This window comes from Schistocerca serialis, chromosome 4 (assembly GCF_023864345.2).
Source record: "Schistocerca serialis cubense isolate TAMUIC-IGC-003099 chromosome 4, iqSchSeri2.2, whole genome shotgun sequence".
Taxonomy (NCBI): Eukaryota; Metazoa; Arthropoda; class Insecta; order Orthoptera; family Acrididae; genus Schistocerca; species Schistocerca serialis.
The window spans coordinates 20,649,315-20,662,701 of record NC_064641.1 but is presented as its reverse complement, the minus strand read 5'-3'; the positions used below and the strand labels follow the sequence as shown (position 1 = coordinate 20,662,701).

Here is a 13,387-nt window from a genome sequence, read left to right as displayed (position 1 = left end):
CCTTGCCATTGCAAGTCTACATTTTATATCCTCTCTACTTCGACCATCATCAGTTATTTTGCTCCCCAAATAGCAAAACTCCTTTACTACTTTAAGTCTCTCATTTCCTAATCTAATTCCCTCAGCATCACCCGACTTAATTCGACTACATTCCATCATCCTTGTTTTGCTTTTGTTGATGTTCATCTTATATCCTCCTTTCAAGACACTGTCCATTCCAAGTCCTTTGCTGTCTCTGACAGAATTACAATGTCATCGGCGAACCCCAAAGTTTTTATTTCTTCTCCATGGATTTTAATACCTACTCCGAATTTTTCTTTTGTTTCCTTTACTGCTTGCTCAATATACAGATTGAATAACATCAGGGAGGGGTTATAGCCCTGTCTCACTCCCTTCCCAACCACTGCTTCCCTTTCATGTCCCTCGACTCTTATAACTGCCATCTGGTTTCTGTACAAATTGTAAATAGCCTTTCACTCCCTGTATTTTACCCCTGCCACCTTTAGAATTTGAAAGAGAGTATTCCAGTCAACATTGTCAAAAGCTTTCTCTAAGTCTACAAATGCTAGAAACGTAGGTTTGCCTTTCCTTAATCTAAGTCTAAGTCGTAAGGTCAGTATTGCCTCACGTGTTCCAGTATTTCTATGGAATCCAAACTGATCTTCCCCGAGGTCGCCGTCTCCTAGTTTTTCCATTTGTCTGTAAAGAATTTGTGTTAGTATTTTGCAGCTGTGGCTTATTAAACTGATTGTTCAGTAATTTTCACATCTGTCAACACCTGCTTTCTTTGGGATTGGAATTATTATATTCTTCTTGAAGTCTGAGGGTATTTCGCCTGTTTCATACATCTTGCTCATCAGATGGTAGAGTTTTGTCAGGACTGGCTCTCCCAAGGCCGTCAGTAGTTCCAATGGAATGTTGTCTACTCCGGGGGCCTTGTTTCAACTCAGGTCTTTCAGTGCTCTGACAACCACCAATAACCTAAATAAAATTACGCATGAACTGGATGCCTTTTAGTGAAATTGAAAGATATAAGGGACAATCAAAAAGTTTCCGTTTAAGCGTGTTGCTGCAATGGAAATGCAATGCAGCGCGGTTACATTGCAGGACTATAAGAATCGACATATGACAGGGGTTAGTATGACACTCATGTCTTTCCGATGAGCGTGTGGCAAATGCGGAAGTGTGAACTGTGGCAATGGCATTACACAATGCGTCAAAACAGGATCAATGTGGGGTTATATTTTTCTTGGCTGCCAAAAGGCAAACATCAGGTTACATTCATAGGAGAATGGAGAATGTGTTGTTTGTTGTTGTGGTCTTCAGTCCAGAGACTGGTTTGATGCAGCTCTCCTTGCTACTCTATCCTGTGCAAGCTTCCTCATCTCCTAATACCTACTGCAACTGATATCCTTCTGAATCTGCTTAGTGTATTCATCTCTTGGTCTCCCTCTACAATTTTTACCTTCCACGCTGCCCTCCAATACTAAATTGGTGATCCCTTGATGCCACAGAATATGCCCTTCCAACCCATCCCTTCTTCTACTCAAGTTGTGCCACGAATTTCTCTTTTCTCCAGTTCTATTCAGTACCTCCTCATTAGTTATGTGATCTACCCATCTAATCTTCAGCTGTCTCTGACAGAATTACAATGTCATTGGCGAACTTGAAAGTTTTTATTTCTTCTCCATGGATTTTAATTCCTACTCCGAATTTTTCTTTTGTTTCCTTTCCTGCTTGCTCAATATGCAGATTGAATAACATCAGGGAGGGGTTATAGCCCTGTCTCACTCCCTTCCCAACCACTGCTTCCCTTCCATGCCCCTCGACTCTTTATAACTGCCGTCTGGTTTCTGTACAAATTATAAATAGCCTTTCGCTCCCAGTTGTTTACCCCTGCCACCTTTAGAATTTGAAAGAGTATTCCACTCAACATCGTCAAAAGCTTTTTCTAAGTCTACAAATGCTAGAAATGTAGGTTTGCCTTTCCTTAATCTATTTTCTAAGATAAGTCATAGGGTCATTATTGCCTCACGTGTTCCAACATTTCTACGGAATCCAAGCTCATCTTCCCCGAGGTCAGCTTCTACCAGTTTTTCCATTCATCTGTAAAGAACTCGTGTCAGTATTTTGCAGCCGTGGCTTATTAAACTGATAGTTTGGGAATTTTCACATCTGTCAACATCTGCTTTTATTGGGATTGGAATTGTTATATTCTTCTTGAAGTCTGAGGGTATTTCACCTGTCTCACACATGTTGCTCACTAGATGGTAGAGTTATGTTAGGCCTGGCTCTCCCAAGGCTGTCAGTAGTTCTAATGGAATGTTGTCTACTCCCGGGGCTTTGTTTCGACTTAGGTCTTTCAGTGCTCTGTCAAACTCTTCACGCAGTATCATATCTCCTATTTCATCTTCATCTACATTCAGACCCTCTATATATTCCTTCCACCTTTCTGCTTTCCCTTCTTTGCTTAGAAATGGGTTTCCATCTGAGCTCTTGATATTCCTGCAAGAGGTTTTCTTTTCTCCAAAGGTCTCTCTAATTTTCCTGTAGGCAGTATCTATCTTACCCCTAGTGATATGTGACCCTACATCCTTACATTTGTCCTCTAGCCATCCCTGCTTAGCCACTTTGTACTTCCTGTCGATATCATTTTTGAGACGTTTGTATTCCTTTTTGCATGCTTCATTTATTGCATTTTTGTATTTTCTTCTTTTCATCAATTAAATTCAATATTTCTTCTGTTACCCAAGGATTTCTATTAGCCCCCATCTTTTTACCTACTTGATCTTCTGCTACCTTTACTATTTCATCTCTCAAAGCTATCCATTCTTCTTCTACTGTATTTCTTTTCCCCATTCTTGTCAAATGTTCCCTAATACTCTCCCTGAATCTCTATAACCTCTGGTTCTTTCAGTTTATCCAGGCCCCATCTGCTCAAATTCCCACCTTTTTGCAGTTTCTTTAGTTTTAACCACAGTTCATAACCAATAGATTGTGGTGAGAGTCCACATCTGCCCCTGGAAATGTCTTACAAATAAATGTCTTGGTTCCTGAATCTCTGTCTTGCCATTATATAATCTATCTGAGATCTTCCAGTATCTCCAGGCTTCTTCCATGTATGTGTATGGGGCAGTATATCTGTCAAAAAGCACCGTTGGTGAATGGTGCGACAAGGAGTGCTGTTGCTTCATGATAGCACATGTCGGCATATCGCGAATGTAACTCAGAAATTAAGCCGACTAAGATGAAAGACACATGAGCACCCACGCTATAGTCCTAATCTCTTCCCATGCAATTATCATGCTTCTGTCCGTTAAAAAAGCCCTTGAAGGGTCAACAATTTTTGTGGGATGTGGATGTGTGGCAAGCAGTTACAGATTTCTTCATGCAGCAGGAGCCATTGTTTTACCAAACGAGTACCTTCAGCCTAGTGCGGCGATCGGATGATTGCCTCAGTGGCGTTGGTAGTTTTTCCTGAGTGGCGTATCGAGTCTGGACTGTATGGCAATCAAACAGAAAATTTTTCATCCCCTCCTATATTTTGATTTCCAGTCATATGATGGGAAGGGGAAATGTCATATCAATAGTCAACTAGACCATTGATAGATTTAAACTTGATATTTGCTGTCTAATTTGAAATGGAGTGTCAAGAGCGAAAGTATAAATTGAAGTTCAGTTTCATTTTTGGTATTGAGCATCCAAAAATTTACGAATTTGATGATTGGTTCTGTGGAACGTTTGAAGAACCAGAAAAAGACTTTTTGGAATGGCATATGACTTCCTGAATAACGTATACACTGTGAAATTGAGGAACGAGGAAATCTGCCAAAGGATTATGTACATGACGAACGGCAGTGCGGAGTACAAGACAAGCACAGGAGAGGTTGAGCCGTGTTACTATGACCTACACTGGTTTCGGTCGGGCCCTTTGGTAAATATGGTACCGTGTACACAGTTACTGGCAATCGCGGGGGGGGGGGGGGGGGGGGGGGGGTAACATGCGCTACAAAGTCGATAATAATGGCGTGAAAACCGCTAAAATTGATTTACAATGTCACATATTGTCTTTTATCAATGACTTCGAAGCTCTCGTAGTTTACGAGAGGCAACCAAGTACTTGTTCTGCCTGTACCATACCTGGTCACCTTAGGGAGGAATGTCTGCGAAGACGACCGATACAGCTCTCTGCCGAGGTAGATGTGGAAGGTAGGCCTAGGGCGCAGTATGCCACAGTCGTCAGCTGTTTGTTTACGTGCAGCGACAGTGTTGTGTACCCTGCCGATGACGTAGCACTCACTGCCACAGCAGCAACAACTGAAGTGTCGCCAACCAGTGCACCCCCTTTGAGCACTGACGAGGAAATCTCCCACACTCAAACAGACGTTGCAATGACAGCGCAGTCTAATGTAGTTCCTGAACTTACTCTGTCCTCACGCAGCTTCGTGTATGATTCAGTTCTGAAAGAATCTGTCGCAGGGGAAGAAGGCACATCTTGTTCACAGTTGGACAACACTACTGTCATATGCAACATTCTGGCAACTGACTCTTTGAATAAATGTAATAGCACTAACGACAACGACCGATAAATGACGTTACACCTTACAGACAACGTCACAGATACACTGATACGCGTGACGAACATTCGGACACCACTGTACAAACAATTCCTACTTTAAAAAAATCTAAAAAGTTCGTATCGGAGTCCCAGAAAGATTTCAAATGCCGCCTGACAAAAAGAAACTTTGCATTGCTCACGGAGAAGCTATTGAGGCAGCACAAAAATTGAGGCCAGTAGTCCAGTTAGGCTGCAAAACTGAAAAACAGTCAACCTGAAACAACGGCAACGTTGTGAACTGCCTCATTAGAACCCATGGACTCCGGCAACAATCTAAACATACCACCGGTTGGTCCTTGATGGATGGACGATGAAAGGGACAGAAATGAGGGCCAATGGCAGCTTTATACTGAAATCTTAGTGTGAATGTGTGTGTATGGACAGAGCGGCATTTAGCAGGTCGGCTATATCTCCTTCTTAAGGACTGATACTTTGACGTACAACAGAACAACAATTAATATTAACGGAATTCAGAGTGATAGAAAATTCAGAGCAGTCACAGATTTCCCATACACCACTAATGTAAGCAACGGGCTGTTAGAAGAAGTTTGTGTGTAGAACCAAACGCAGCGGGATTTGTAGCCATAATGAACATCAGAAAAGAGGATCATACAGGAACTGCAATCCTGCTACGAGATGGTTTCCACCCTGAACATAATACGACTGACAAATGGACAGGCATATCCCGTTTAATCAATGGCACTCAGATTGTTAACTTATATGCACCATCCAGCAGTCACCGCTGACAGAAACATTCTTACTATTATAAAAATGATTTGCCTTGTTTAATTAATGGATATGCTGTGAATTTTATCGTAGGGGAAGATTTTAACTGTGTTATCTCATTATAAGACCAAACATCGAATTTTAATAAATGGATGGAACTCTACCACCTTGTCTCTGGATTGACACTACTTGACACTTGGGAAAAAATACATGGGGACCACGTCGCTTTCATACATATAGCCCGCAATTCCGCCAGTCAGATAGAACGCATATACGTCTCTGCCGCTCTTGACCGTAATGTAATGAACAGCGATATTGCTCCCGTCAGCTTTTCTGACCACAGTGCTCATCAATGCTACGTAACCTCGAACGCCCAGAAATGTTCCGTAGGAGAGGCCACTGGGGAACGAACGTCACCCTGTTGCAAGGCAAGCAGCTGGATGTGGACATCCAACGGGTGTGTGATCAAGTAAAGCACTCCAAAACCCAATACAGATCGACTATTGAGTGGTGGCTACACAGAGCTGAACTGAAACTTAGATCAACAGTAAAAAGTTACGCTGTTGGTTCAAACAAAAGAGAGAATTTTACTTCTCATGTCTCTGTGAACCATACCGAACCGCCAACATCAAAGCTGATGGCGCTTATCACTGCATAAAGAAGTACAAGGCGAAAATTATGAACCTGTATAGCAAAGAAATCTGAACCAAAGGACTTCGAATCAGAGGAAACAGCCTCACTGTACCACACTTTACGAACAATGCGGCGACAGAAAGTGAAGCTAATTGAAGAGGTAGTTGATGGGACAGGGACTGTAGTTACAAGACAACGCGATATCTCATTGTTGATGGGACAGGGACTGTAGTTACAAGACAATGCGATATCCCATCACATGTGTATAACACTACAGAGAACTTTACGGCAGGCAGGAGATCAATGACGCGCTTTCCACTGAAGTACTCAATTAAATAGTTTCACGAAAATGATGCGCTTGAGGTCCCATCCAGTGAAGACGATGTTAAATAGGCTGTGTTCAGCTCCACGAAACGAAAATCTCCTGAACCCGACGGTCTTGGCAGGGAATTTTATCAACATTACTGGAATATCTTGGCCCTAACATTAACTCAATTTGCTAATGAATTGTGGCAGCTTGAATCGGTACCAGAGGAACTCAAAGAAGGCTTCGTTGTGCCTTTACCCAGAAAAGGAAACATCAAAAGGATACATGAAATGCGACCTATTACCCTACTTAATTCAGACTTTAAAATCATATCACCGACTACGAAACAGCGAATGCAACTGTTGTTACATAAAATACTAGGAAAGTACCAACATGGTGCTGTACCTGAACAGAGTGTAGTATCAGCTTCCTGCAACCTATGGGATGTCATCTGTACTCTGGCAGACAATAACGACCCCGATGCACTACTATTTTTAGACTTCGAAAAAGCATATGACCACATGAACCATGAATTTATGATTAAGGTACTGACGAATAAGTGTTTCTACCAACGTTTTGTCAAACTATGCAGCACTTCATTTCCAATGCCATATCACGTATTTTGATTAATGGCCACCCTTCTGACAAAATTTTAATTAGGACGTCTAGCAGGCAAGGTTGCCTTCTATCAGTGGCGTTGTATGCCATCGTGGTAGAACCCTTACTTGTACGCTTAACCCAGCAGTCACTTGGAATCACCATCAGAACGGAGAATGTGGCTTGCATTGCTTATGCTGACGATGTGTGGTTAGTGATACAATCTTAGTAAATTTGACGGAAATGGGGAACCTCGTCAGCGACTTCATCGCGGTCATTGGTGCAAAACTAAACAAGAGAAAGACAACTTAGGTTTATGTAGGAAGAAGCATTGGTGATGCTATCCATCTCAACTGGTGTGAAATAAGGGCACAGCACAAATCTCTCGGAGTATACTGGGGTGCAATACGAGACAGAGACATTATGGTGACAAAAAACTGGACAGACATGCTGCACAAGGTCAGAGCCACAACATGCATTTCGTCACACAGGGAATTAGATCTCCTGCAAAGATTACACACAGTCAGAATATCCGCAGCAAGCAGAGTGTACTATCTGGGCCAAATCCTACCACTCTGAAATCAGCTAGCAGACAGCATACAGAAAGCCTTCTGTTGGTATGTCCTCAGAGGTCACACTTTCAAAGCAAGCTTTGAAATGTTGGCCTTACCAGCCTCACGAGGCTCCTGCAAAGATTACACACAGTCAGAATATCCGCAGCGAGCAGAGTGTACTATCTGGGCCAAATCCTACCACTCTGAAATCAGCTAGCAGACAGCATACAGAAAGCCTTCTGTTGGTATGTCCTCAGAGGTCACAGTTTCAAAGCAAGCTTTGAAATGTTGGCCTTACCAGCCTCACGAGGCGGAAGCTACTCATCAGTGCCCGACATGTCTCGGATCTTTCTGATCAGCCGCATGCATAAAACTATCACCAATGACACACCGAGATTAATTAAAAACTTAACACTAAATTTAAGGCCATGCAGTGTAATGCTCCTAATTAATGAAGCTGTGATACCAATAACCTTTCGCTATGTTAGACTCTACTACAGTGAGCTCAGTTACATACGACAAACTGACAAAATCCACCTAATACCGATGCGAAAATCTATAGTTTTCTCAGAACAGATGATAGAGAAAACAGACTCATTCAAAAATATTCGCAAACTAAGTGGAATACCATCTAGCGAAATATCCATAACTTTGTACTGCCATCAAGCATCCGGTCTACATGGTATTTAATAACCAACGACAAAGTTCCAACCAACACCTGAGCGCCACTCCTGCCTGTACAGTATGCAGCCACATGGACACCTTAATTCACAGCTTCACCTGTGGTACAGCTGGACTGATCGTATGCGAAGTAGACTTTCGATAACTGACTGCACAGTTCCGCACAACGTCGACATCACGGAATTAACCAGGCCACAAAAAATACCATAACCCGCAGGAAGCAAGATGTCGCCATTTGGATTTTAGGTTACACCGCTGCTTCTGTCATCAATCATGTCATACAACACTTAAAGAATACGGTGCATATATGGAATACGAACATGCAAAGATAAGAGAACAAAGATAATATGTTGACATGTATAGTAACATATTGAAAATTATGGTGCAAATGTGAATCAATTTATTTACGTCAATACATAGTACAAAACAATGTATGACAAGAACATAGAAAAAAAGAGAACAGTACAGGTGTCAACGAGCTGTTCACTTGGGAGACAACAGATTTGCACCCTCTCATCGGCATGATGCAGAGCATTCTTCAGACCATACGTCATGCCATGACGCCAACATCCAGTGCCTATGGTCATGTGTCCATTTCAGATGTAGTTGCCGATGTTGTGGCATTAACATAAGCACATACAGGAGTCATCAGCTGCGGGGCGTGTCATTAGGAGCGTATGGAGCACTGTGTGTTTAGACACACTTGTACTCCGCCTATCATTAAAGTCTGATGTTTGTTCTGCCACAGTTCATCACCTGTCTCGTGTTACCAGGCTGCCCAGCCTACGTTGTCCGAGATCTTTAATGAGGCACGGTTACCCAACCCCACGATGTCTGGATGTGGTGTCACCTTGACCTTACCACATCTTGAAGACACTTACCACAGCACTCCTCAAATTCCTGACCAATCGTGCAGTTTCCAAAATGCTAGAACTGAGCCTCTGGACCATCACAATATGCCCACAGTCAAACTCAGATAGACTGTGCGTCTTCCTCTTCCTACATACAGACAGTATGCTCACTTATACTAACGCACCATATGTGTGTCTGACTAGCATTCATTCCTCACCAGAGCTGCCCTATGGCCTGGACAGGCTTATATTGATAGGAGGACAGTAGTCATAATGTTCTGACTGAATAGTGTATAGCATATTTGTAGGTGTGACTGCCTTGATAATTTCAGTACAGATGCACAACAGGGTCTGAGCGTCTTGCAGGGATACAGGACTCAGTGCGAGCAAGTAGGCGAATGCACAGTGGATGCTACTAGCGTGTGACAAGTAGAGAGTATCGGTCACCCAGGAAGCATGTCTGGATGACCAAGGCAGTTAATTCAACTGCTCGTGTGAAGTGTGTACTAGTTTGGCAGAAATAATCGCCTTTTACCATCAAACTACACTCCTGGAAATTGAAATAAGAACACCGTGAATTCATTGTCCCAGGAAGGGGAAACTTTATTGACACATTCCTGGGGTCAGATACATCACATGATCACACTGACAGAACCACAGGCACATAGACACAGGCAACAGAGCATGCACAATGTCGGCACTACTACAGTGTATATCCACCTTTCGCAGCAATGCAGGCTGCTATTCTCCCACGGAGACGATCGTAGAGATGCTGGATGTAGTCCTGTGGAACGGCTTGCCATGCCATTTCCACCTGGCGCCTCAGTTGGACCAGCGTTCGTGCTGGACGTGCAGACCGCGTGAGACGACGCTTCATCCAGTCCCAAACATGCTCAATGGGGGACAGATCCGGAGATCTTGCTGGCCAGGGTAGTTGACTTACACCTTCTAGAGCACGTTGGGTGGCACGGGATACATGCGGATGTGCATTGTCCTGTTGGAACAGCAAGTTCCCTTGCCGGCCTAGGAATGGTAGAACGATGGGTTTGATGACGGTTTGGATGTACCGTGCACTATTCAGTGTCCCCTCGACGATCACCAGTGGTGTACGGCCAGTGTAGGAGATCGCTCCCCACACCATGATGCCGGGTGTTGGCCCTGTGTGCCTCGGTCGTATGCAGTCCTGATTGTGGCGCTCACCTGCACGGCGCCAAACACGCATACGACCATCATTGGCACCAAGGCAGAAGCGACTCTCATCGCTGAAGACGACACGTCTCCATTCGTCCCTCCATTCACGCCTGTCGCGACACCACTGGAGGCGGGCTGCACGATGTTGGGGCGTGAGCGGAAGACGGCCTAACGGCGTGCGGGACCGTAGCCCAGCTTCATGGAGACGGTTGCGAATGGTCCTCGCCGATACCCCAGGAGCAACAGTGTCCCTAATTTGCTGGGAAGTGGCGGTGCGGTCCCCTACGGCACTGCGTAGGATCCTACGGTCTTGGCGTGCATCCGTGCGTTGCTGCGGTCCGGTCCCAGGTCGACGGGCACGTGCACCTTCCGCCGACCACTGGCGACAACATCAATGTACTGTGGAGACCTCACGCCCCACGTGTTGAGCAATTCGGGGGTACGTCCACCCGGCCTCCGGCATGCCCACTATACGCCCTCGCTCAAAGACCGTCAACTGCACATACGGTTCACGTCCACACTGTCGCAGCATGCTACCAGTGTTAAAGACTGCGATGGAGCTCCGTATGCCACGGCAAACTGGCTGACACTGACGGCGGCGGTGCACAAATGCTGCGCAGCTAGCGCCATTCGACGGCCAACACCGCGGTTCCTGGTGTGTCCGCCGTGCCGTGCGTGTGATCATTGCTTGTACAGCTCTCTCGCAGTGTCCGGAGCAAGTATGGTGGGTCTGACACACCGGTGTCAATGTGTTCTTTTTTCCATTTCCAGGAGTGTATTTCAATTTCCGATTGCAGCTGTCATTGGTCTTTCCTTCAGAATTATTACAAATCATACTAAATTAAAGTCAGGGCATAAAAATAGACTTCGATTTGCCTGTGTTACCCAAAAATTGTGTTGATCAACAAAATCATCACTCAAATAGCGATAGAATTTATGCACTATCAAATGAAGAATCATGCACAATCAAAGGAAAAACATGCAATATCTGTGTTCCATTTTTTTCTGATGCATTCTGTTTTATTTCAAAACAATTTACGACAAGTTTTTCCAAATTTTCCACCGACTTACTTTGGGAGGTGAGGTGGTTTGATCCATCTGCTAGCAACCTTGAAAATGATGTTCTATGGTTTCTCATTTCCGATTTAGGCAGATGTCATGTTTGGTCCATTAATATAGGAACACAGCCAATTCCTTTCTTTCTGACAGATTACAGTTACTTTATAGATGCAGTCTCTCCACTTAAACAAAAAGAGCTGCATTGAAGGTGAGTCGAACATCCTTTTGGAGATTCCCAGATCCCAGCAATAAAAACCGTATATTGGAAGGGAGCTAGCAATCGCCATTTTTTACTGTGCACTCGGATCTGTACACAAAGATGGCTCACTTGTAGAATGACTATATATCATGTCTTCAAGTTTTACTACAACAACGATGTTCTACTGTGAAATGTCTTATTTGTAATAACCTTGGGACAGTGAGCCCAACTGTACAACTCTAACGTATTTGTAAATAAACATCATGTGAATGACAATGTATGTCGAACATCACAGAGGAGTTTATTAACATCAAAGTCTGTATAGTCATATCATGATGGACAATTATAAAATCATTTATGACATTACATGCTTTAGAAGAGTAATTGAAATTAATGTGTGAACCAATGTTAAAACCCCAAAACTGTAGTTGATAGTATTTGTGTGTTCAGTTTTGTTTTATAAATAAATTTGGGTGCTATAGTTCCAAGTTGGCTGTTGAAATAATAATTTTCTAAACATTCTTGATCACTTAAGCAAACTGAAGAATTTTAGCGAAATGAAGGATACTTTAATAAATATGCAAGCATGTCCAAGGGAATTTTGCATCATAATTTGGAATAACACAGGCACTGCAACATCGTAATATTATAATATTCACAAGTGTGGGTGTATTTTTAAGTATGGAGTTTAATGTACTGGACTTCTATCCATTGTCTTCTGTTTCAACACTAGATTGATATAAAGCTTGAACTGAGCAGTTAGGTTTGTCCATTGACTTTACGAATTACCAGGGCCTTGTGATAGATTTTTTTCAAGATCTGGCTGAATTTTCGTAGGCTACACAAACAGGCCGTATTATTGATGTATGATTTACCATTTCCGCAGTTGCTCTAAATTCTCATTGATAATGAGAACATAATAATAGTTGTTTTCAAAAACTTCTCTTAGTGGTACTACTGAATGCAGGTACATCTCTGATTATTTTCTTTCCTTTTCTGGTATGTAGGTTCTAGGATCCAATTTACGATTTGTTTGATATTTATGGCATGTTTCATCTTTTGTAAACCAGTAGGACAACTTGTAACAGAGGAAAGTTAAAAATTAAACATAGTCCCTACTGCAAACCTGGGAACAGTGAAGTTCTTCCACTCCTCGAGTGACAGGTTGGTGTGTTCTCGACCAGGTACATGGCACCAGTGATCAGGAGTCTGCATAGCAATGTAGAACATATTGACGCTCATCAGGTTGAAACATGATGCAAAACAAACGAAGACAACATTCAGTCTCATCTGGAATTTCCCTCTGGAACCAATTGAGTCCAGAACTTCCTCAAATGCCAGAGCACCCTTCACCTTAGAGTTGTTTTCCTGCAACTGAATCATGCAAATTGCTGTTAAGGCAAGTTACCCTAAGGGAAAAAAATAGTGAGCTCAAAAAATGTGTACACTTATTTTCTGCACCTATTGACTTACATAGCAGTAGCATTGTCTACTGCAGGGGTTTTCAAAGTCTCCATCACAGTTTCCTAAGGGTTCATGGCCTTACAGTATGGGTGTCACTGTGGTTACATAAAAATAATTATTTGGTTTATTTGCATTCTGAGTTAAATAACAACATGCATCCTTGTAGTAATATCTAGCCGGTTGTCTAGCAAGTTCTATAACTATGGCAGTGCAGCATATGGCAGTCAAATCATAAGACATAATTATTTTGTTTTATTCAGTAACAATCACTGTGAAATTAGAGATTCTTCAAATGCAGATTGTTTGTTGTGTGTCTTCTGTAATTTGTACTCTTCTGTCAGAATACATAAATTTTTAAATGTAAGCACAGTACTTTATTTCAGATGTATCATGCAATTCTAAAATCATGAGTAAATGAGCATGCAGTAAGTATGGTGACAGTTAATTGAAATTCGGTTTTAATCACACTACTAAATTTAGTTCAAAGTCATAATTACTGCAAGCGCG

The 13,387-nt window shown here is 42.8% G+C and overlaps 1 protein-coding gene across 1 annotated transcript in view; it reads right to left on the bottom strand.

Moving 5' to 3' along the window:
* Positions 1–12,799, bottom strand: part of LOC126473680 (solute carrier family 22 member 7-like) — an 80,819-nt gene extending 68,020 nt beyond the window's left edge. The window contains exon 1 of the mRNA XM_050100915.1: positions 12,543–12,799. Coding sequence (XP_049956872.1) covers positions 12,543–12,799 — 257 coding nt within the window. The remainder of the gene's footprint in view (positions 1–12,542) is intronic.
* Positions 12,800–13,387: the final 588 nt, after the last annotated feature.